Here is a 25,281-nt window from a genome sequence, read left to right as displayed (position 1 = left end):
TCGAATCAAATTAGACAAAAAGGCAAAAATAAAATGTGTCTAAATAAAAATATATAATTTTTTTCCAGAACTATCCAAAAAATGTTTCATGAAATGATTCGCATATTTTATTGTAATGATGGTTAAGGTTTTTGTATTCTCGTATCATAGCATGGTCTGCTTATTGTACTTTTCCCTCAGACTCTCAACAGACGAACTACATCTGTGAGAGCTGATGTTGAGTCTTTACATGTTGGGGGAAACTAGTCGTGTACAATGCCTTGATGGTTTAAAGGCATTGCTGTCGCTGTAGAGACAGGCCGGAATCGACAACCAGGAAATCTAGAATACAATAAGTGTTCGAATTTGAACAGAAATTGTAAACCTAGGCTTTTATAGACTTTATTGTAATTACTGATTATCAAATTATCTTTGATGTCTTGTGACCACTACTGATAGAATTTCGAAGTATTGCCAAAACAACCAGATGTTTACGATAATTGTTTAATTATTATTAATCTTATGTGTGTACAATACTTGACCATCAAGTAACCAGAAACTAATTAACCTTATGTCGCATCTGCTATTTGTCCCAGAATACATTATTAGATTTTCATTATGATATAAATTGTTATAAATTTGTTTATCTTTAACTTGTACTGACTAATAAATTATATAACAGTCTTTATGGAATTGAGAAACTCAATTTCCATTCTTAATAACATAATATTGATACCAATAATCTATTATAATATCAGGAATAGTTAGATGGATAGTTTACAACATAGTTTGTCCAAAAGTCATTTCAAAACTTATTATATAATTTAGAGCATCAATAAACTATACCATATATTTATAAATTAAACAAAAACAATATAAAGCACAATTTTACGTCACAATATTTTGCATGTATTAATATGAGTGTATTCTTAATCATTAGCTCGATAAGTCAATGTAATTTTGTCAATGTATAAATAAATGTGCGTATCTATTTGCTGAAGGAAAGTTTGTTTGAGTGATCGATCAAGTTGTTTGTTAAACGTCCAGTGACAAACATTATATACATATTCAGGACAAATACACATAATAAAACACTCAAGTGATACAGGTACGAACTGTAAAACGGTCAGATCCAGTTAATGTAAAAAATGGGATGTAAGGGTGAATTTGACTTACAAAAAAAAAAACGGCGAAGTGTTTCGAAGAAGGCATTTTATTTATATTTATGCTACAATTTTAATTAAAGTTGCAGTATAAAAACAATATAAGGTCAATGTCAGAAAAATATAAACTATTTTTGTATTCGGTGCAAAACTTCGGAAGGGCTCGGTAGAACCTCGCCCTTACCCAGTGTCTAAGTCTCATACAAAAAAGTTTATATTTTTCTGACATTGACCTACTACATGTATATCATAAGACAGCTTATAAGTAGTCCTAAAGTTAGGGCCAAATTAGGACATATCCTAAATAAGATCTTTTCGATAACACGACTTAGAGTAACAATTCACCTAAGAGGATCATTTATTAGTCCTCAGACACCTTCGACGACCCTTTTATATCTTAAAGTGTGATTTTTCAAAATGTAAAAAGGGCAAACAGAACTTATAAAAAAAATCTTAAAAAAGTCACGGAATAGAAAAAAAGCCATCGATCCAAACAGTTAATTTCTTTTTATAGAAATAAAGTCTTTGCTAGACCATGTAAAATATTCCAATACAACATAATTCATTGACTGCGCCTACTCTTAAAAAATTTAAAAAATGCGTAAGGATATCTTAAATAAAGGAAACAGAAAGTTTGATTTACGACATGATTGTCCGATTCAGTTTTGAAATGTAATAAAGAAAAATGAAAGATTCTTTGTTTTATTTGTTTTAATATCATTATCCTATGAATAATAGTAGTGGGGGAAGTGGGGGTTCTGGGCCACTTTGTCTAATGTTAACCCTATGGGGAAAAGGTAGCCTCCTGAGAGGTAGCCTCCCGATGTGAGGCTTATTTCTATGACGTCATGTTTAGGTATTATGACATTAATTAATTAAATTAATTAATTTCTGTGGAGATTAGGTCTTTATAAAGTGTTACTAATTACGTTTGTTTTTATTATGGATAAGTATATATATTTTTTTCTTTAAATTTGATGAAAATTCCCAGTCTATTAATAGGTACACAGGAAAACCCCACCTTAGTGTGTATTTACAGATCATTATTAGATGTCTCTGGTATTACATTCACCTACGGCTATTAATCTGTGATTATTAAATCAATATTGAAAGCGTGTTTAAACTTGTCCAGTAGTGTACGTAGTGACCTTTAACATGTTGATACGTGTCAATAAATCCGCCATATTGAATTCTTATACAAATCATTAAATCGTTATATTATTGACACTATTTAGTATAATGTATCTTCATATTTTTGGTGTGATTTTTTTTTTTAAGTATTTGAATTTTTAATATAATTGCTAAATCACTGAAAGCGTTCGTTAACTTGTCTGTGTCGTACTATATAATCAAGTTTAGACTTGTCAATAATCCGATTTAAATGTAATCGCCATGTTGAAAATATTATAAACATATAGTTATGCAGTCTTTCGAAAGAAGTAAATCATAATATTAATTAAATTATATAGTATTATTCTTACAAAGATGAGATTTATCAAGTAGTTAATTTTAATGTGTTCGATGATACATACTGTTATTTATTGTTTTAATATCCAACTATCATCCCTCCGTTAATCATATAATATACTGTATGAATTGAAAACTTATTTTATTATTTCCTCGATCATATTCACTTTTAAACTGAAATCCTTTTACTATAAAATGCCAAACTGATAACCAAGACATTTCAACAGTTTCTGTTGACCTCAATAACCTGGTGTGGTTTGATACATGGGTGAATGACCATTGATGTAAACATGTCAAGTAATTCTTATCAAATAATGATTATTTCAACCTTTTTTTTATTAGGCTGTACTTAAACTTTTAAGTGATATTCATTTTTGATAAATTTATTCATTTTCGATAAACTTATTCATTAATAAATGCTTTTATTTTAAATTAGGATCAGACTGCCAAAAAAAAATAAAAATTCTTTGCTAGCAAAGAAAACCACGTCTGATTGCTCCAACAGGTAAATTAGACTGAACTGATTATCGATCGAAAATATTTGCCGGATTTGAAATTAACCAATCAGATTACGTTAATTACGGAATTTCCAAAATTTATGAAAATTCTGCTATATAAACGCTGTGAATTGCGGGGCTCGTACAGTCTTATCGGTGACACTCTAAAGGTGAAATCAAGTTTACATTAACAGTATCTTAAGGATTTAAAGGTTTGGTATGGCTAATAATTTGTTGATTTTAAACAATTATTTAACGTTTAATAGTAAAGGATTGTATGATATGAATTACAGTTTTCTTGATAAATTTTGTTTTTAAATTACCAATTAATTTTACGAATAACAATTAAATGGAATTGACAGATGCTTATCTTATGAATGAACAAATAAAAGGGGGAGGTTGTATTTTAATTTTGAGTTCTCGAAAGTTTGAAGTAGTCTCCTGCACTGGTAAGGTGTACTGACTTAGAGCAGTGTCATGTAGCTAACAATGGAGAGGAAGTGTCATGTGGCATGCCCCGCTATAGTCAGGAAGACCTCTCCGACCAAAACCTTTGCAGTCTTGCTTAACAGCGAGAGCAGCTCTGTTTCCAGTGATGGAAATGTTGACGGGCGGTGACTACTTTGGCGAAAGCCTTAGTCAAACATTCTTGAATATCAATCAGTTCGTTATTCATATCAGTATCAAGACTGGGAACCCATACGGTCGGTAGACTGAGGAGTCGTTTTTCCGACCCGTGGACGAGTACCAGTGGCGATAGGCTCCTTTGATATGAATAATGGCTGGTTGTCTGTATCATATTATGAAAACTAATAATAATAAAAAATAAAAATGCTTTAACAATATTAAGCACACTTTCACTTTTCAGAAAGAAAAAAAAAAGATGGAACCAGCGTCGAAAAAAGTCAAGATTGCAAAATCTCCAATCAAATGTGGTGTATGCGGAAAATCGTTTTCCCATAAAGAGAGTTTAATGCGCCATAAGAGATCGGTTCATACTGGAACGAAATGGCATTGCACCACCTGCGATGTGGTATTTTCAAGAAAGGACAACTTCCAACGTCATAAGCGAAACCATGATAAACAATCAGTCCAAAAGGGTGGTGGTGTTACTATGACAAGTACAGAAACAAATGAACAGACGGATCCATGCAACTTCAAAGCGCTCAATGGAACCGTTGAAACACATTCGATCGATGCTAAAGGATTGAATAAATTTGATCCAATGTCATTCCTGAAAAGCCAGTATGATGATGTTAAAGATATCATTAAGAGTAAAATTAAAGAAAGAGGTGGATTGAAGTGGTATCTATCCATGAAAGTTAAAATGAGCAGACGAAAAGAAGATGCCATAGAAACTGCAGAGCCGTATTTCCGGGGGAAATGCCAGACCAGTTTAAAATTGGAGGATATCGATGCCGGATTGAAGGAATCTATCAAAAAGATGTATACATCTTTCATTGAATACCAGAGACAAGGGAGCAATTGGACGGTGGATAAAGTGGTAGATCTTACCATACATATGGCAAGGTACAGACCCTTAAAAGGCTCAAGTTATATTCCTCTTCCAATTAAACTCAGATCAAAACATGCCATTATCAATGTGAAAAATAAAGACAGCAAATGTTTCATGTGGTCGATTTTGGCAGCTATTCACCCAGCGAAATGTCACAGAGAGCGAGTTTGGAAATACAAGGAACACACTTCAAGCTTAAACTTTGATACCATCATGTTTCCTGTGAAATTAGCCGACATACCAAAGTTTGAAAAGCAGAATGAAATATCGATCAACGTGTTTGGGTTTAACAAAGGCGAAGTATTCCCTATACACATTTCAAAACATCGATTTGAACAACATGTTAATCTACTCATGATATCGGACAACAAAAAATCACATTATTGCTGGATAAAAGATCTTAATCGTTTGTTAGGTGACCAGCACACACATCGCGCACGACATTTTCACTGTCCATACTGCTTACACGGATTTACCAAAGAAAAAAATTTAAACAGTCATTTACCAAACTGCCAGACCCACGGGCCCCAAAAAATTGAACTACCCACTGAAGACAATAAGTGGTTACATTATAAAGACATTCGTAAACAGCTTAAGGTTCCATACGTTATTTATGCAGATTTTGAATGTCTTCAAGAACCAATTTTGTATAACAACGAGTGTGATCAAAAGACGAAAAAGACTACCAAACACATACCATGTGGCTTTGCTTACAAAGTGGTAGGTCTGACACCTGAAGCATCAAATGAACCAGTAGTTTATCGGGGTGCTGATGCTGCTGATAAATTTGTGGAGTGTATGGTACAAGAACAGGAAGAAATAGAACAGAAATTTAAGCATTGCGAACCCATGATCATGACTGGGAGTGATTGGCAATCCTTTAAGAAGGCAACCATGTGTCACATATGTAAAAAAGAACTAGCAGACATTAAAGTACGAGATCATTGTCACGTGACTGGAAAATTTCGAGGGGCGGCTCATAACGACTGTAATATTAATTACAAGTTTACAGGTCGAATTCCAGTGGTATTTCATAACCTTCGGGGATATGAAAGTCATTTGTTTATGCAAGCTATTGGAAAAGTTGAAGGAAAGCAACTGAATTGTATCGCTAATAATATGGAAAAGTATATTTCTTTTTCATTGGGATGTATGGATTTTATAGACTCGCTCCAATTTATGTCTTCCTCATTACAAAAACTCGTGGAAAACCTGGCAAAAGAAGGTTCGAGTAAATTTAGACACATGACAAGCCACTTTGAAGAAGAACAGATAAGCCTACTTCTGCGAAAACAAGTATACCCGTACGAGTATTTCGATTCCGAGGCAAAATTTTTAGAATCTCAACTACCACCGATTGAAAAATTTTACAGTACACTATCGGGAGAAGGTATAACCACACTGGACTATGCACATGCACAACACGTATGGCAATTGTTTAACATACAGAATCTCGGACAGTATCACGATCTATACGTTCTATCAGATGTCCTTGCATTAGCCGACGTCTTTGAAAATTTCAGGGAGATCTGTCTCAACTACTATGGACTGGATGCTGCACATTTTTATACATCACCCGGTTTAGCCTGGCAAGCTGCCTTGAAAATGACAGGAGTCAAGTTGGAATTACTCACTGACATAGACATGCATTTGTTTATAGAGAAAGGTTTAAGAGGTGGAATATCAATGATATCCCATCGCCATGCCAAAGCTAACAATAAACATGTACCAAACTACGATCCAAATCAACCCATTAATCACGTGATGTACCTAGATGCCAACAACTTATACGGATGGGCAATGTCACAGGCACTTCCAGTTGAAGGTTTTAGATGGCTCAACGATTCTGAAATTGTGAATCTACACATAGGTGACATTGCAGATGACAGTGCAAATGGTTATATATTAGAAGTGGACCTAGAATATCCAAGGGAACTACACGACGACCACAACGAATATCCACTCGCTCCCGAAAAATTAAAGGTTACAAATGATATGTTATCGCCCTATGCAGAGAAGCTATTGGACGATCTAAACTTAAAAGGAACATCGACAGAAAAATTGATACCAAATTTACATCCAAAGGAAAAATACGTGGTACATTACAGAAATTTAAAACTCTACTTATCACTAGGAATGAGACTTACAAAGATCCATAGAGTCATGACATTTGAACAACGACCATGGTTAAAGACATATATTGATTTCAATACAGAGAAGAGAAAGCTTGCAAAAAACGATTTCGAGAAGGATTTTTTTAAGCTCATGAATAATGCAGTCTTTGGAAAAACGATGGAAAATTTAAGGAAGAGAACAGATATAAAACTTTTGAATGACCAATCAAAGGCCAGAAAATTAATCAGCAAACCAACATTTCACGCCTTCAAAATATTCAACGACGACTTGGTGGCTGTACACATGTTGAAACAACGATTATACTTAAACAGACCCATCTACGTGGGATTCACTATACTCGATTTGTCAAAGACACTTATGTACGATTTCCATTATAATTACATGAAGGATAAATATGGATCTAAAGCAACACTTTTGTTTACGGACACCGATTCGCTATGCTACAGTATCAACACTGATGATATATATCAAGATATGATGGAGGACAAACACTTGTTTGATACGTCAGAGTATAACCTTGAACATCGGCTTTATAGCACTTTAAATAAAAAGGTGTTAGGAAAGATGAAGGACGAAACACATGGTATTCCCATACAAGAATTTGTTGGTCTTAAGTCAAAGATGTACTCATTGATATACGAGGAGAATAAAACACTCTGCGAAAAGAAGACAGCGAAGGGTATAAAGAAGAGTGTGATCAAACATGACACAAGACACGAACATTATAAACGATGTTTATTCAATAAAGAGATCCACATGTCTACCATGACACAGATCCGGTCATACGACCATACGTTATACAATATATCTATCAACAAACTGGGCTTATCCCCTTATGATGACAAAAGATACTTACTAGATGATGGGATACAAAGTTTAGCTTATGGACATTGGAGAATATAATTATGTTATATGTAAATATTTTAATCACTTTACGTCTGTCATTCGAAGGAAGTGGACGTGTTTTAAGAACTCTCAAAGATGTCGAATACTTGTCCAGATTGTGGTTCAGAATTTTCGAGAAAAGACGTCATGTTGCGACACCAAAGAAACAAACACAGAATCAGTCAACCATATCCGCAGACCAATGATGCATATCCGCCACCACCACCACCACCGCCGCCGCCGCCTCCGCCGCCTCCACAGAATGTGGTACTACAACATCCATTCACTATGATGTTTGCTGGACCTACTGGTTCAGGTAAGACGTTTTGGATGAAAACATTATTGAAGCGAGCACGGACTATGATTACACCATCACCTGAGAGGATTATCTGGTGTTATAAACGGTGGCAGCCATTATTTAGTGAACTGCAACAAACCATTAAAAACATTTTATTTGTTCAAGGTTTACCTGAAAATTTGAATGATGACTCATTCATTGACTCTAGATATCCAAGTTTAATCATCCTAGACGATTTAATGAGAGACGTCACCAATAGTAAGGATGTTTGTGAACTCTTTGTGGAGGGCAGCCATCACAGAAACCTAAGTGTAGCTTGTATACTGCAAAATGCGTTCTCGAAGGGAAAGGAGAGTAGAACCATGAGCATCAATAGCCAATATATAGTCCTATTCAAAAACCCACGTGATCAAGTTGGGCCAGCCATATTTGCTAGACAGATGTATCCTAATAATCCGAAGAAATTCATGGATAAGTACAAAGAGGGGACACAACGACCATATGGGAGTCTATTCATTGATTTGAAACAGAATACACCGGAAGACGACAGACTAAAACTTAATATATTTGAAAACAAGAATATGATTGGTGGAGGTGTTTCTGAAGAGTATATCAGCAGAAAAGAACTAGAACCACCTCAGTTTAAAGAATCATTTCAAAGTGAACAGACGTATTTACCGGACGAGAAAGAAATCATGCCTTCATGTGATGATTGTGGTGTAGTCTTTGAAAGCGTTCCGGATTTAGCTAGACATATGAATAAGTGGTGCCCGGAAAATAATGAATTAAAAAGAAAAAGGGAATTTGAGGATGAAGATATACCCTCAAAGAAGTCTCGTGTAAACGAAATTGATATAGAAGATGGAGAAGATATGGCTTTTATAAAATTAGCTGAACTTGCCAGAGAGGCAAATGCAGATATATGGGAAGAAAAAGTTGATAAATACATGAATGGTGACATGAAAGAAGGCCACGCCATGAGTAAGGCTAATCGCAAACTAAAAGACGAGGATATGGATCAGTTTTTGTCCAGATATAGTAGTTTAATTGAGTATTTACTACAGTTGCAAAATGGTAAACTGCATGGCAAAGTCATGAAAATGATTACAGAATTAGTTAACGATGGCATGGACTACGAGAAAGCTATTAAAGTAGCCATCAGGAAATATAAACCTATGTTGGAAAGTTTTCTAGATGAAGCTATTGATAACGAAACAAATATTGATGGTTCTGAAAGTGAAAATAGCATTGATTACGATGAAGAGGAAGAGGAGGAGGAGGAGGATGAAGACGATGAAAGCTCAACTATATAAATATGAGAACGTTGTACTCTGTATATTATTCTATAGTCATCATTCCATGTGTAAAGATGGTCTCTTGGGAAAAGTACTTGAGGAATATTTATTACAATCCAGCTAACCCAGCGAGTTTTGCAGGGCCTGATAAACTGTACAGATTTGTTCGAACAGATGGAAAATTCGTTCTCAGTAAATATAAAATAAGAAAATGGCTACAACGACAGGAACCATACAGTTTACAAAGACCATTAAAAAGGTCGTTTAAACGGAACAGAGTTATCGTTATTGGAATAGACGACCAATGGGATGTCGATTTGATGGACATGTCTAAATTTTCGAAATTTAACAGTGGATATAATTTCATATTGATGGTGATTGACATATTCTCTAAATATGTATGGCTAAGACCTCTAAAGAATAAGAAAGGCGAATCCGTGGCGAATGCTTTGAAACATGTTTTATCAGAAGGAAGATCACCAAACAGAATAAGAACAGATAAAGGACAAGAATTCAGAACAAGATTAGTAGAATCTCTCCTAAAACAGAGAAATATCCAACATTTATTTGCACAAAATACAGAAATCAAAGCTAATTACGTTGAAAGAGTTATCAAAACTATTAAATCAAAAATCATGAGATATATCACCAGTAAGCAGTCATATGACTATGTGGATAACTTACAGAATTTTGCTAACAGCTACAATAAGACCTTCCATAGAACGATTGGCATGGCACCAGATAAAGTCAACATATCTAAAGAGACCAACCTGTGGTGGAAAATGTATTGGCCGAAAAGATTACAACCTAAGACGAAGAAAGCACGAAAACCTTTCCGTTTCAAAATCGGTGATAAAGTTCGGATTACATACATGAGAAATCCTTTTACCAGGGAATACGATGAGAAATGGAGCGGAGAGATATTTAAAATATCTCAAAGAATATTACGTGGTGGGCTTCCAGTTTATCGACTTATTGATTTTCAAGACGAAGAAATTTCAGGAACCTTCTACCAATCAGAAGTGCAGAAAGTGGATGTTCGGGAAGACGATATGTGGAAAGTTGAAAAAATCCTCAAAACGAAAGGCAAAGGACCCAACAAACAATATTATGTGAAATGGTTACACTGGCCAAAGAAATTCAACTCTTGGATTAAAGCTCGCGATTTATCTGATATTTGAGAGAGTTAATTCTATCCCGGAAAGACTAACTTCAAGTCCCGACAGTTTACACCCCTGCACGAAAGATAGCATACTGTTGGCCCTTTCGTGAGGTTAGAGATACTGTTGAGTGGTAGACGATTCTCTAATCCTTTTATCTCGATGTATAAAATAGTTATAATATATAATTTTGTTATTATGTAAAGGCACCATGTGGATGGCTCTCCGACCCATGGTTGTCTGAATTGACGGGGATATTAAATATTGTACATACTATTGTTATTATTATTACAAGTGTGGTACCAAGAAGCCGGAAAAAAAAAAAAAAAAAAAAAAAAAGGAATACAATCACACAAAAGGAGAATCAATTTGGATAATTCCTACATAAATAAAACTTTGAATCGATACCTACAAACACACACACACACACACACACATGTACATACACATACACACATACACATCTGTACATTAATCAATAAAAAAAAAAAAAAAAAAAAAAAAAAATACAATTAATAAATGTCATAATATCTAAAAATGACGTCATAGAAATAAGCCTCCCATCGGGAGGCTACCTCTCAGGAGGCTACCTTTTCCCCATAGGGTTAACATTAGACAAAGTGGCCCAGAACCCCCACTTCCCCCACTACTAATAATAAAAAAAAACAAAGATTCATACAGAACTTGCACTAGACAACATTGTTTATCTCAGAAATCTACTAAATAAAAGTACAATTCTTAAAATGTATTCGACTTTTTTTGTTGTTAAAAAATTATATCGGACGTTTTATTTTATGATGGATGTTTTAGCGCGGTTCATTTTTTTTTTATCCTGCACAACAACAATATAAAGTGCAAATCTACTTTAGTATTCCATGTAGTAAATATATTTATATAAGGTAATATGATACCTCCTTAATCAAATCCTTGTTAAATAAGGGACTGATCGTCGTTTCACATCTCTTATTACTATAATATACATCAACATAAGTTTGAAATTGGCTATTTTAAAATATTTGTTTACCTACATTTTAAGTGTACCAGGAAAAACGGGATTGTTTACGATGTTTCTATTTAAGTTAGTAAATGAGAAATTTCAATGTAAGTTTTCCTTGCTGTTATTGGTGGCGAATTGCCAGATTGTTTAGTTTGTACTGATACATGTATACGCATATATCTGTTTGTTTACATTTTATCAAGTACTACAGGATTGTTTTTTTTTATTTGCTGTAAACAATGAGAATATTTTAGTTTTTCTGCACATCAGATTCCAAATACTAATACAATATTGACGTCATTAGTTCTGAACGATCATGAAATATTTACCACTGGACGTTAAGTAACCAACAGTCAATCAATATATATTTACATATTCTCATAATACATTTTTTTCAAATACATGTAAGAGTTAGTTATGCATAATGCAATGCTCTCGTACAGTAATATTCTGTGGAGTGGCTAAATATCAAATTTCCTTTTAACATGTTGACTACTAGTACTTTTCTTCATGGATTTTTTTTGCTACTAAAATCACAAGTATTTTTTGTTGCAGAAACACTTTTTACTTATATATTTACACTCGTGAACTTTATAATGCTGTATGATTGTCAGACAATGATATACACAAGTTAGAAAAGATAATTCTCGTCCTTACTAACATGAATCAATTAACACTGGACTTAATAATTAACAACCAATTATTATAAATCAATCAAAGAACAAAACGGACGAAAAACTACGAACGAAACTCTTGGTCATATACATTTTCTATCAGAATTTAGCAAAACGGAATGTGTATACGCCTTGTAAATATACAAAACATTAATTTCTGAAAAGTGTTTATATATCACAACTGTCAAAATAATATACAAATTGGAAAGATGTGTCGACACTAATTTTATAAATTGTATATAGTACATGTATGTTATTATAAAAGATAAACAGAAAACCACACATGCTCCTGCATAAATTTTACACAAACACGGGTATTTATCATGTTTATCTCGTAGGATAATTCATCAATTTGGTCCTTTTTGTGATCTAGCAATGTAAATAAAATTAAGAGTGGAATATGTCAAAAAGACAACAACCCGATCAAAGAGAAGACGACAGCAGTAGGCAACCAATGGGTACTCAGCATAGCGAGAAAATCCCGCACCCGGAGGTTGTCCTCATCTGGCCCCTAAATACAATTGTGTACTAGTAAGTTGCATTAAATAAGAAAAGACGAAAACAAATCTTACCTTTGTTTCAATGCTACAAATAATCGGCAATAGTATTATAGGTGTCAGAATTATGATAAAAATGTTCCTCAATCGAAATAAATCTCGTAATACACCCATCTCTCGGTTATAAATTGTGATGGTTTAAATCATATATATAACCAATCCCTTTCTCACTATATTTGTTATTTTAATAATTTTACAAATATAGCATGTATGTTATTATAAAAGATAAACAGAAAACCACACATGCTCCTGCATAAATTTTACACAAACACGGGTATTTATCATGTTTATCTCGTAGGATAATTCATCATAAATAAAGGTATACATATCTAAAATATAAAGTATTCAACTTACTAGTACACAAAATATATATATTTGGTATATATACAAACTGTCAACTTCTCTTCAAATGTGACATGCAGGTATCGCTATATACATACATTGTTGTAGATAGGTGTGACTTTACCTTTCTTTAATAGTTTACGAAAGTACCTCAAATGAGATTAACGTACCGACAATAAACCGTTTGAAGTAAATCAGGAAATAAACTGTATAACATTATCTATAATCAAAGAGATAGAACAGAAAGGGATTAGTTTTCAGATACAAGCTTTAAGGGTTTTTGAAGGAAATTACCGCTTAAGATAACCCGATTCAAAATTTTAGTAACACTCCATTATAGATTTAATGCTGTAGAGGGTGTAGAGGGTGTGTACTTCTCGTTTGATTAGAAAATGTATAATGGGGGGGGGGTATCATGTTTCATCATAAAATCGTTCAAAATATTTTTCGGTTCGGTTGGATTGCACTCCCTCGGGGTCCACTTCCTATATTCAATTAAGATGATAGGACGTGCCGCTGGAATAGGTCACACATTTAATTCTGGTATCTATGATGAGTTTATTTTCCTAGCTTGAAAATATATGAATAGTTTGGGAAAACTATAAGTTTAAGATATTGTCAACAAACTTCTCATTATTTGTTATATGAACAGCCATGTAATAATGTCACAGCCGAAAATCTCGCCGGAAGTCAACATTATTCTCGGAATCTGAGCCTTTGGTATTCCACTTTTTCCAAAAAATAAACCTTACCAAGATGGTAAAAATGTCCAGTTTCAACGCAATATATAAAAAGGTATACATATCTAAAATCTAATGTTCTATAAACGGTCGGATTGACAAAATCATAACGAGACCCCCTGTCAATTGGGTGTTGCTAAACGGCGGAAACGGAAAACGGAACGGACATGGAAACGTAAAGAAATTTTTATAAAGACGGAATTTAGGGGGGGGGGGGGGGGAAATAAAGAAATATGAAAATCAATAGATCTTTATTGCTGGTATTTTTTCTATTAAAAGTGTCTATCTATTCATCATATAATTCAATATAACAGGCGAACATGCAAGTGAGAAAACTCGTCATATACAATGTAACTAAGGTCGATAACTCCTATAAGAAGTCATTTGACCGCTTTGACGCGAATGGACATAACTAAAGGCAGAGCTCAACATTCTAAAACAATTGAGATGATGAAAACGGGAAATATGTCATAGAGGCAACAACCCGACTAAAGAGCAGATAACGTTCGAAGGCCATCAATGGGTCTTTAACGCATCGAGAAAATCCCGCACCCGTAGGTGGTATCAGCTGGCCTCTAAATAAAAGTGTGTACTAGTTCAGTGAAAATGGGCTTCTCACTGAACTTCAACACATATAAATGAGATTAAATTAAAAAGATAAAAGACTAACAAAGGCCAGGTTCCTGACATGGGACAGGCGCAAAAATTCGGCTGGGTAAAACATGTTTTGTGAGACCCGCCCCCCCTCCCCTATACCTCTTGCCAACGTAGAATAAAGAAACACATATGAAGCAATACACGCAGTAAAACTAATTTTAAAAGAAGTCCGAGTCCGATGTCGGATTAGACATGTTTTTCACACCAGGTTTTCGTTATTCATTACGTTTTTTACTGAAGAGACAGCACTTGAATTTTGTCCCTATGTTTTAATTTTAACCTTGTCGGCTATCTTGGCTGATAGACAGGGTTATTAAACACAGTTTTTAAACTAGATACACCAATGGTAATTGTTGAAAAATTTAACCAAAACTAGCAGGCGATCCTTAAATTTCGTAACAGTTAACAAAGACGAAATCGGAAGACGAACGCCAAGTGACGAGCAAAAATCACTTATCAGGGTCAGGTCAGATATTTTAATTAATAATAATTTAATGGAATAGTTAGCTAACGTGATTTTGAAGAGAACAATAACAAGCTTTCTTTATTGAAAACAATATTGCACATTTTTGGACAATGTTAACAGGATGAGTACAGAATTCGGGTTAACATGTCAATACCTTGTGATATGACCACGTCATGCATTTATGACCGCCTGACACCTCCGTCGCATGAAATTAATAAGACGTCGAGTGCTCGGTGCGTTCCTGGTAGGTAATTTCGCCCCATACCATGATTCCGCCACCACCAAACCGATCTGTTTCCTGCACGCACGTATCAGAAAATCGTTCATTGCTTCTCCGGTAGACCCCGGCTCTGGCGTCGCTAAATTTCAAGTTGAATTTAGATTCATCGGTAAAAAGAAACTGTCTCAATGTTAGCCTATTCCATCGAATCCGTACCCGTGTCCATTGAAGTCGCGCCATCCTGTGACGCTGCGTAAGGATAGGTCCTTTCAATGGACGACGAGCTCTTAGACCAACTTGACGCAATCGGTTACGAACTGTTTGAGCAAATATTCTGTTGTTATGTCTTCCGTGGGTTTGTCGTGCAGTTTGTGACGCGTTTACAAATCGATTCCGGAGATGAATGATGCGGATGTGTCTGTCTTGACGTAACGTCGTTTCACGTGACCTGTCACTACAGGGCGATCATTTGTTGTACCAGTATCTTTAAGACGAGTCTTAAGCCTTGCAATAGTAATTCAAGAGACATTAAAATGATTTGCAACCTGCACTTGAGTCATTCCTGCTGCCAACATCCCAATAGCTCGTTCTCTCTCATTTTGGCGTAGAAGTGGCATTCTTTTACGTGTTACTTTTTTCAATTTATTAAAGCGACATTTGTTTAAAAATCGTGTTCGATACAAAAAATGACAAAAAGGACAACTCGATTCCAGCTCTATACAGGTAAATTTTTGAAAAAAATGGATATTTGTTTGAAATCAGAAAATGACGTCACGTCATTTCCGATAGTTTTGTAAATGAGTATTTGATAGATAAATCATTCAGGTTACTAGTTGTAATCATGAAAGTATTTGAAATTTATATAAGCGAAATTTTCAAATTAAAAACCAATGTAACGTTTCTTTTTTTGCCTAATATAGTATGCTACAACATAATGCTTTAACGTCTAGATTATTATAATATTACCAATGCTTTACGTCTTAGATGCATGATTTTTTTTTATTAGTTGTTAGTGGCTTTAAACTAACTGTCAGTTAACTCCGAGTACTCTCAGATCTGTACCTACTAGTGACTTTTTGTTGTTGGGATGTACAAGTACCCGGCCACGTCCACTTGCCGTATTTGTGTCCATCTGATGAGTTGAGCCTTTTCAACTGATTTGTTTTTTGTTCGTTCTTATGTTGTTATGTTATACCACTGTCCAGGTTAGGGGAGGGTTGGTCTCCTGCTAGAATGTTAAACCCCGCCAAATTCTGTATGTATGTTAAACATCAAACAGGTCCAACAGGCCGTTGTTTCTTGGGTATATAAAAGAACTATTCTGGGTCAGGTGTTATTTAGTAAATGATATCTTGGCAAATCGTGTGTTTGGCCAGTAGAAACATCCAAACGATCAGATGCATAGTGTTAAATAAAGTATCGTTTCCGTCATTCAAAAAGAACAGAGCACGGAATGAATTTTCAGTTGTCTTGACATAGCACCCAAATCCTTAAAGACGATCAAAATAAAAAAAGTAACTTTCAAATTTCAATATTCCTTTTGTGTGAATGAATAATAATGCATGTGTATGTTAACGGATCCAAGTGTCCTATGTACATGTTGGATCTATTTACCCTTCCTGAGCAGGTTTTTCGTGGGGTTCGTGTTGCTCATGCAGTCTTTAGTTGATATGTTGTGTTTTATGTACAATTTTTGTCTGTTTGTCTTTTGGTCTTTTTGGTCTTTTTTCTTTATATATAATGCTTTTCCTATGTAAATACCAAACAGCATACTCTAGTATTACAAGGATATACTAAACAAATCCCTGAGTATTGTAATAGGTGAGAAAGGCTTTGTATAGTGAAAGATTTTGTCCTTTTTTTCATAAAAATAAAGTATATACAAGTTTCTATTCCAGTTCCTTGGTTTCGGATTTTGTCCATACACCATCGTCCTATTTGGTTTCTTTTATGTTTTCTTTCCATTATACAAGAAATGATGCAACGAAAAATCACCAATGCAGAGCAAAGCAACAAGATACACCACATCACTAATTTTGATTCAAGGCAATTAAAAAAGAAACAAAAACTAGAGGCTCACCTTGGTCTATGTGAATATTAAACAAAGGACACAGATGGATTCAAGACAAAATTGTGGTTTGGTGATGGTGATGTGTTTGTAGATGTTACTTTACTGAACATTCTTGCAATTATCTCTATCTATAATGAACTTGGCCCAGTGGTTTCAGTGGAAAATGTGAAAATTGTTAAAAAATGCATATGACTATATAAAGGGCAATAACTCCTTAGGGAGTCAATTGACCATTTTGGTCATGTTGACTTCTTTTGAGGTCTTACTTTGCTGTACATTATTGCTGTTTACAGTTTATCTTTATCTATAAAAATATTCAAGATAATAACCAAAAACAGCAAAATGTCCTTAAAATTACCAATTCACCGGCAGCAACCCAACAAAGGGTTGTCCGATTGGTCTGTAAATTTCAGGGCAGATAGATCTTGACCTGATTAACAATTTTACACCATGTCAGATTTGCTCTAAATGCTTTGGTTTTTGAGTTATAACCCAAAAACTGCATTTTACCCCTATGTTCTATTTTAGCCGTGGCAGCCATCTTGGTTGGTAGACCAAGTCACCGGACACATTTTTTGAACTAGATACCCCAAAGATGATTGTGGCCAAGTTTGGATTAATTTGGCCCAGTAGTTTCAGAGAAGAAGATTTTTAGTAAAAGATTACTAAGATTTACGAAACATGGTTAAACATTGACTATAAAGGGCTATAACTCCTAAAAGGGTCAACTGACCATTTCGGTCATGTTGACTTATTTGTAAATCTTACTTTGCTGAACATTATTGCTGTTTACAGTTTATCTCTATCTATAATAATAATGTTCAAGATAATAACCAAAAACAGCAAAATTTCCTTAAAATTACCAATTCAGGGGCAGCAACCCAACAACAGGTTGTCCGATTCATCTGAAAATTTCAGGGCAGATAGATATTGACCTGATAAACAATTTTACCACATGTTAGATTTGCTCTAAATGCTTTGGTTTTTGAGTTACAAGCCAAAAACTGTATTTTACCCCTATGTTCTATTTCTAGACGTGGCGGCCATCTTGGTTAGTTGGCCGGATCACCGGACACATTTTTTAAACTAGATACCCTAATGATGATTGTGGCCAAGTTTGGTTTAATTTGGCCCTTTAGTTTCAGAAGAGAAGATTTTTGTAAAAGTTAACGACGCAGGACGACGACGGACGACGGACGCAAAGTGATGAGAAATTTCACTTGGCCCTTTGGGCCAGATGAGCTAAAAAGGCTATTTATAGAATCGAGGTCGATGGCAATCGTTTTTTAGGACTATAGAGAATTTGTTTGTGTTGTTGGGTTGCTATCTTTTTGACATTGATCAAACTTTTTTTTTAAGGAAAGTCGAAAAGAGTATCCTGAATCGCAGGAAAGATGTACGCATGGACTTATCAAATGTTTTAAAAACAAAGTTTCATCATCTCCTTTTCTTTTTGGTTATTTTATCTATACCGGCACGCCTGTCCCAAGTCAGGAGCCTCTGGCCTTTGTTAGTCTTGTATTATTTTAACTTTTAGTTTTTTGTGTACAATTTGCGGTTTAGTATGGCGTTCATTAACACTGAACTAGTATATATTTGTTAAGGGGCCAGCTGAAGGACACCTCCTGGTGCGGGAATTTCTCGTTGCATTGAAGACCTGTTGGTGACCTCCTGGTGAGGGAATTTCTCGTTGCATTGAAGACCTGTTGGTGACCTCCTGCTGTTGTCTGCTCTATGGTCGGGTTGTTGTCTCTTTGGCACATTCCCCATTTCCATTCTCAATTTTATGTTTTATATAGTATTACACATGTTCCTAAGACAAAAACAGAGGAATGAATTTAAAATAAAAGATTTTAAAGCATACGGAGTATTGAAATAATTACCAGATGTTAATTCTCTTTGTTTCCGTTTCCGTTCTGTATTTTGTCCGTTTTCCGTTTCCGCCGTTTAGCAACACCCCTTTCAATTGAGTATTAAATCACATGCACATCCCCGGAGACACCACCCCCGCTCCTTAAAAATCCGAAATCCGCCCTTGCATCCACAGCTAAACAAAAATCATAGCACGTGTTTATATATAAGCGTGTATGTAAAGTGCGGATCCTAAAATATCATTTTCACTGTATATGCCATGCATTTCTGATGTGGAATGGTAAATGAACAGACGAAAACATTATAATTTTTTAAGAAAATGAAGAAATATAGTTTAAATGTATATGTTTAGTAATAAATAATACAAGTTAGACAAATTTAGAGATGGGAACGGGTTTTTATCGCGCCGAGAGCCATCTGTATGTGAAATATATACCGAAATAGGTGAATATTTAGGACGTTTTACGAACAAATCGTGCAGGTGATTAAAAATTAGCAGGAAAGATGTAGTTGCAAAAGAACATTAATTTTAACACAATTATTACATTGTAATGTTGTATAACGTAGAATAGCTTTTGTTATTCAGTTTGTACATATTGTATTGAATTCCACTATGGTGCTATTTTTATGCGAGTCATGTTTACTGTTGAATAAATGATACTTTACCTTCATTTTTACTGTAGAGCGATTCATTAGTATTGTATATGCGGTGCATTTTCACTGTATGAATTTTATTCATATTTATGCATTAAGTTCCTAATTCAGCCGACTTGCTCAAACCATAATTAAAGTAAGAAAAGGATTTGATAGTGCTGACTTTGAGATGGAAAGTTTGATTGAACACTCCAATAAATTCAATAGAGTTAATATTTATTTAAAATATAACACATCATAGTCATAATATAACAACATGTGGATCATTTAAGAGCTGAAAGTGTTTTAAATTAATGAATTTGATAAAACTCATGTTTGTGCAGTAGTCATTATACGCATGTGCAAACAAATTTTATCATTGGATTTCGAGTATGGGTCTATTTACAGAGCAGAAGAATCATATAATAGAGTTTTTTTATAATTCATCAGCATCTTTATTTAAAGTGTAGTTATATTTATCCAATGTAATGACACTTCATCACTGAATACGTACATCTATCATGTCTATCGAAATAGAATGGGATAAAAAACAACAATACTTTTCTAATATTTTTTTATAAATCACTTCTGGACCAATTTCAATGATTTCAATGGTTTTGAAGTAAGATTTTTGATTTTGGGTCCGGTTTTAAATTGGCCCAAAAGGCCCAAAATAAAACTTGAGGTTGTTTGGTAGGCTAAATCCATACATGATTGTGTATACATTTTTTTTTTTTTTTTTTAATTTTTGGCCCATTTAACAAGTTTGTGGGGTCCAAACTGTCAATAAATAAATTCTTTTGGATTTTAACAACAATTGAATATTTGGGGTACTTTGACATGCTGAATCTCATCGTGTTTTTAAATTTGGGATTTCGGTATTTTGGGCCAAGTTATCGAAATGGTCCACATTGATATTCAAAGGGTCCGACATTCAACATTTTTTTTTTATTTCATAAAAAAAAGAGTCTAGCTTGAATGTTGTGTACATACTTAACCCAAACTGTTCAGGGTTTGACCTCTGTAGTATCAAGGGTGCTCTACAACACGTTCATCATGTACGGTACCAATGCAACTTTATCAGTTTACATTTTTGACAGAAAAAGTTTGCCCTACACAACTTGACTTGCTTTGGATAATTTATATGTCACATGTCGTTTCATTTTTTTACAGTAAAGAACATGCAAGCAACAGTCCAGCTAAAAACTATCTTTCCTTTAGAATATGGATATTGAAGCATTTGGGGTTAACGATAGGGGAGGCAAGTGAAAATGAATCACAGAAAAAGTTAAGAAGTAGGAGTCTTCGTACCAATGCACTTATTGCCCTTTCAAGACAAAATGCTAGTTTGCACAGGCATAAGAAGATCAACAAAAATGAGTTACGCAAATGTGACCACTGTGAATTAAAATTTTGAGACTTCTCAATGAACATAAAAACTGATAGCATGGAGAAGGCCTAATTTGTACCCATTGTTCCCAACACTTCAAAAGCAGAACTGGGCAGTGGTCGATCAGACCTTTTTGTAAGGCGGACCTAAAGGGGGCGCTCCATCTCACGCTTCAGTGATTCCCTATATATTCAACCAAATTATTCTAGTTCCCCGGATACGCCTATGCTGGCCTGGCTTACCATATGAAGAAAGCAATAGGAACTTTTAATCACATCTGCTCTTTTTGTAGTAAAACTTAAAAATGCTTCGCTGACCGCAGAGGTTTTTCTGTGTCATATACAGTCACTGACCCGATATCACTTTTCCTCATGAATATTTAAATAGAAGTTGCCGAAATAATAGTTAATTATTCATACGACCTCTTCAACCTGTTCTTGTTTCCAATGCATACAACGATGCGTGGAACGACTCAATTTGTTTTTTTTTTGCAATTGTTGGAAAAACATATTTCATTTGTTAATATTTTTTGTTTGCAACTTATAAATCATTATGTTTTATGCTTATGGTTGATATTTAAGTCCATACTCAAACGATTTCGTTCACCATCGAGTGTAGGTTTCAACAGGTAAATGTACATTTCATTGTGTTGTATATTTCTCCGCGAGTATAATATGAGGCCCTTTTAAAAGGAACTTCCCCAAATATTTAAATCAAATAAATAACCTCGATGCATTAAACAACAATTGAGAATGGTTTTTTTTAGATTGCAGTATAAAGACAATAATAGTGCATTGACTTGATATATCAACGATATAAGGATTCGGCCCGAAACGAGGAAATAGCTCGGCACAGCCTCGCATTTCCCCGTTTCTAAGCCTCATCCTTATATCGTTGATATGTCAAGTCAATGCACTATTATTGTCTTTATAAATAAACCTTGTAGTACACTTTTAGAGAGATTCATACACTTAAACACAAGATATTGTCTGGAAACTAGAAACATGATTTTTTTTACCATTTCTTTTGTCCCTAATTTCTGCATGTTTGGGGCAATTGTTCCCGAACCTAATCCCAGTCTTCCCTTCGTGATATTGTTCCTTGTGGTACAATGCCAGAAAGATCCAAAAACTAACACACAAGTAATTTTCCGGAAACTACAAAGTTAACTCCTTTTTGTTCCTTCATTCCTAAACTATTAGTACCATAACCCCCAAAACAAATCCTAACCTTCTACTTGTGGTATTGAATACTGTGGTACAATATCAGAGCAATCGAAATTCCTATACACAAGTAATTATCCTGAATATAAAAACAAATGCTTCTTTTATGCCCCTTTTTCGTAAACAGTTGGAACCATCATTCCCAAAATTATCCCAACATTCCTTTTGTGGTATTGAACCTTCTTTAAAATTTATATAGATCCATTCACTTAAATTGAAGTTGTCCGGAAACCAAATGTGTCATCGGACGACGCAGACGATGACGACATCATAGCAATATACGAACCGAAAAAAATTGCGGTCGTATAAAAACAACACTTTGATGGCCATGTCAACAGGCACCTAAACAACAAGCCCTATAAATTTAAGAAATGCGAGAGGTCATTTTTTTTACAGATATAATTTGAAACAACATGCACCCAAGAAAACAACAAAAAGTATCAGTGTGATTTGTGTAATCAGGAATTTGCAACTTCCAAAGACCTAGCGAATCACAAAGCAGGGAAACATGGCAATCATAAATACATAAATACAGTTCACACATGTCAATACTGTGAGAAAACGTATAAATGGCCAGCCAGTTTTTGTAGACATAACATACAAGTTATAAATAGATATAAATATTAAAGTAATCAAATAAGTTCTTCATTTGTTACAAGTCTAATTATCACATTAATCTAAAATAAAAATTCATCGCATCTTCGAAAATTCTACATCAGAAATGAATGCCATACAGTGATAATTTATCGCATCTATAGTAAAAATGGATCGCTTTTAATAATTTGTATTCTATATCATGTTACTTACATTTATAACACATATTTGAACTTTAATACTGTTATTTTACAATAAAAAGACACATCATAATGAAAATATGTTAAAATTTAGTTTCAAATCAATTATTTTGGTAATTTCAAAACGTAAACAAATACAGTTTTCCCATGATCCTTTATTCTACAATGAACATACTCGCATACAACAGTGAAAATGAACTGACTGGATTCGTATTTTCTATACACTGAGCGTTGCTACGGGGTAAATGGGTCAAACTTTGTTTCGTCTATTAGGAGGGTATGAGAAAGCTTCTGTAACAAGTGGTTAAACTGTGATATTTTTATCGAGGTGATCTTGAATGTATGACAATGAAAATTACAAGAACAAATAGACTCTGCCAACCGATCAGTCTAAGAACAATCCCACCAACCCCGCTCCCTTCCAGATTTAAAATGTCTGATTTTTTTATTGTTTTTTATCGTTATGGGAGGAAGGTTCTTCTTATCCCTTACGTACAATGTATTTCTCCATATAAAGACCCTTATGATGTTTACAATATTAAATATTCCAATACATATCTACCCTCTTTCGTGTGCAGCATCTTCTAACTAAGAATCGTTGAGTTGATAAATAATTATTATATATACATGTATCTGTAGTACTGAATATGTTTGTAACAAGAATAGCGGTCTTTTTTTTGTATTGTCATTTGTTTTATACAACTTTTTTTATTATGTTCTAGTAAGCTGGAAAAAATGTACACTCACTTATAGACCAAAGTATTTCATGAAGTGTGACTTAAGGATGTTGTAAAACTACTTAAATGTACTACTCCACGTGAATATGTCATCCGTATAGAAAACGTGCGAATCGAGATGATTCATTTTCACTGTTATATACGAGTATTACCATTGTAGAATAAAGAATGACGAAACAAGAATGTGTCCATAGTACACGGATGCCCCACTCGCACTATCATTTTCTATGTTCAGTGGACCGTGAAATCGGGTAAAAACTTTAATTTGGAATAAAAATTAGAAATATCATATCATAGGGAACATGTGTACTAAGTTTCAAGTTGATGTAACTTTAACTTCATCAAAAACTACCTTTACCGAAAACTTTAACCTGAATTTCGCACTATCATTTTCTATGTTCAGTGGACCATGAAATTGGGGTCAAAACTATAATTTGGCATTACAATTAGAAAGATCATATCATGGGGAACATGTGTACTAAGTTTGAAGTTGATTGGACTTCAACTTCATTAAAAACTACCTTGACCAAAACTTTAACCTGAAGCGAACGGACGCACAGACGTACGCACAGACGGACGAACGAACGAACGGAGGCACAGACCAGAAAACATAATGCCCCTCTACTATCGTAAGTGGGGCATAAAAAAACGTTTCGACTTGAAAATGCAAAATAATTTCTTTTAATGAACACGCATTTGTGTAATGAATTAACAATATGAACATGCTTGCATCAATTTACTATATCACAGGGTTTTCAAAACAATCCATTTAATATTATTCCAAAATCATGAATTGTTTTTCTGTCATTTATAATTCTACATTAGAAAAATATAGTATATTCAGTGAAAATGGTGATTTAGGATCGGCACTTTATTATGCCCCACCTACAATAGTAGAGGAGCATTATGTTTTCTGGTCTGTGCGTCCGTCTGTTCGTCCGTCCGTTCGTCCGTTCGTCCCACTTCAGGTTAAAGTTTTTGGTCAAGGTAGTTTTGTATGAAGGTGAAGTCCAATCAACTTCAAACTAAGTATAAATGTTCCCTATGATAATTTTTTTATGATCTTTCTAATTTTAATGCCAAATAAGAGTTTTTACCCCAATTTCATAGTCCACTAAACATAGAAAATGAAAGTGCAAGTTTCAGGTTAAAGTTTTTGGTCAAGGTAGTTTTGGATGAAGTTGAATTCCAATCAACTTGAAATTTAGTATACATGTTCCCTAATATGATAATTCTAATTTTAATGCCAATTTAGACTTTTTACCCTAATTTCATAGCCCACTAAGCATAGAAATTGATAGTGCAAGTTTCAGGTTAAAGTTTTTGGTCAAGGTAGTTTTGAATTAAGTTGAAGTCCAATCAACTTGAAACTTAGTATCAAGTTCCCTATGATATGATCCTTCTAATTTAATGCCAATTTAGACTTTTTACCCTAATTCTATGGTCCACTAAACATAGAAAATCTTAGTGCGAGTGGGACATTCGTGTACTATGGACACATTCTTGTTTTTT

General features: G+C 34.3%; 2 protein-coding genes across 3 annotated transcripts in view; one reads left to right on the top strand and one right to left on the bottom strand.

The window, feature by feature from the left end:
* The window catches only part of LOC139527432 (Na(+)/citrate cotransporter-like), a 53,280-nt gene extending 40,503 nt beyond the window's left edge, over positions 1-12,777 (bottom strand). The window contains exon 1 of the mRNA XM_071322894.1: positions 12,640-12,777. Within this exon, the coding sequence (XP_071178995.1) occupies positions 12,640-12,738 (99 nt within the window). The 5' untranslated portion in view covers positions 12,739-12,777. The remainder of the gene's footprint in view (positions 1-12,639) is intronic.
* LOC139527424 (uncharacterized) lies at positions 3,252-10,670 on the top strand. Of its 2 annotated transcripts, none has more exons than XM_071322883.1 (2): positions 3,252-3,318; positions 3,975-10,670. In XM_071322883.1, the coding sequence occupies exon 2, from the start codon at positions 7,740-7,742 to the stop codon at positions 9,252-9,254; it is 1,515 nt and encodes a 504-aa protein (XP_071178984.1). In that variant the 5' UTR covers positions 3,252-3,318; positions 3,975-7,739; the 3' UTR covers positions 9,255-10,670. The 2 variants fall into 2 exon arrangements, with proteins under 2 accessions (XP_071178984.1, XP_071178983.1); XM_071322882.1 differs by having other exon boundaries at positions 3,253-3,318.
* Positions 12,778-25,281: the final 12,504 nt, after the last annotated feature.

This window comes from Mytilus edulis, chromosome 6 (assembly GCF_963676685.1).
Source record: "Mytilus edulis chromosome 6, xbMytEdul2.2, whole genome shotgun sequence".
NCBI classification, from domain to species: domain Eukaryota; kingdom Metazoa; phylum Mollusca; class Bivalvia; order Mytilida; family Mytilidae; genus Mytilus; species Mytilus edulis.
Note: the sequence above shows the minus strand (reverse complement) of the source record. Positions and strands in the feature narration are given on the sequence as shown.

Excerpts from the sequence above, each read along its gene's own strand:
- LOC139527424 (XM_071322882.1), top strand. The coding sequence starts at position 3,990 with ATGGAACCAGCGTCGAAAAAAGTCAAGATTGCAAAATCTCCAATCAAA.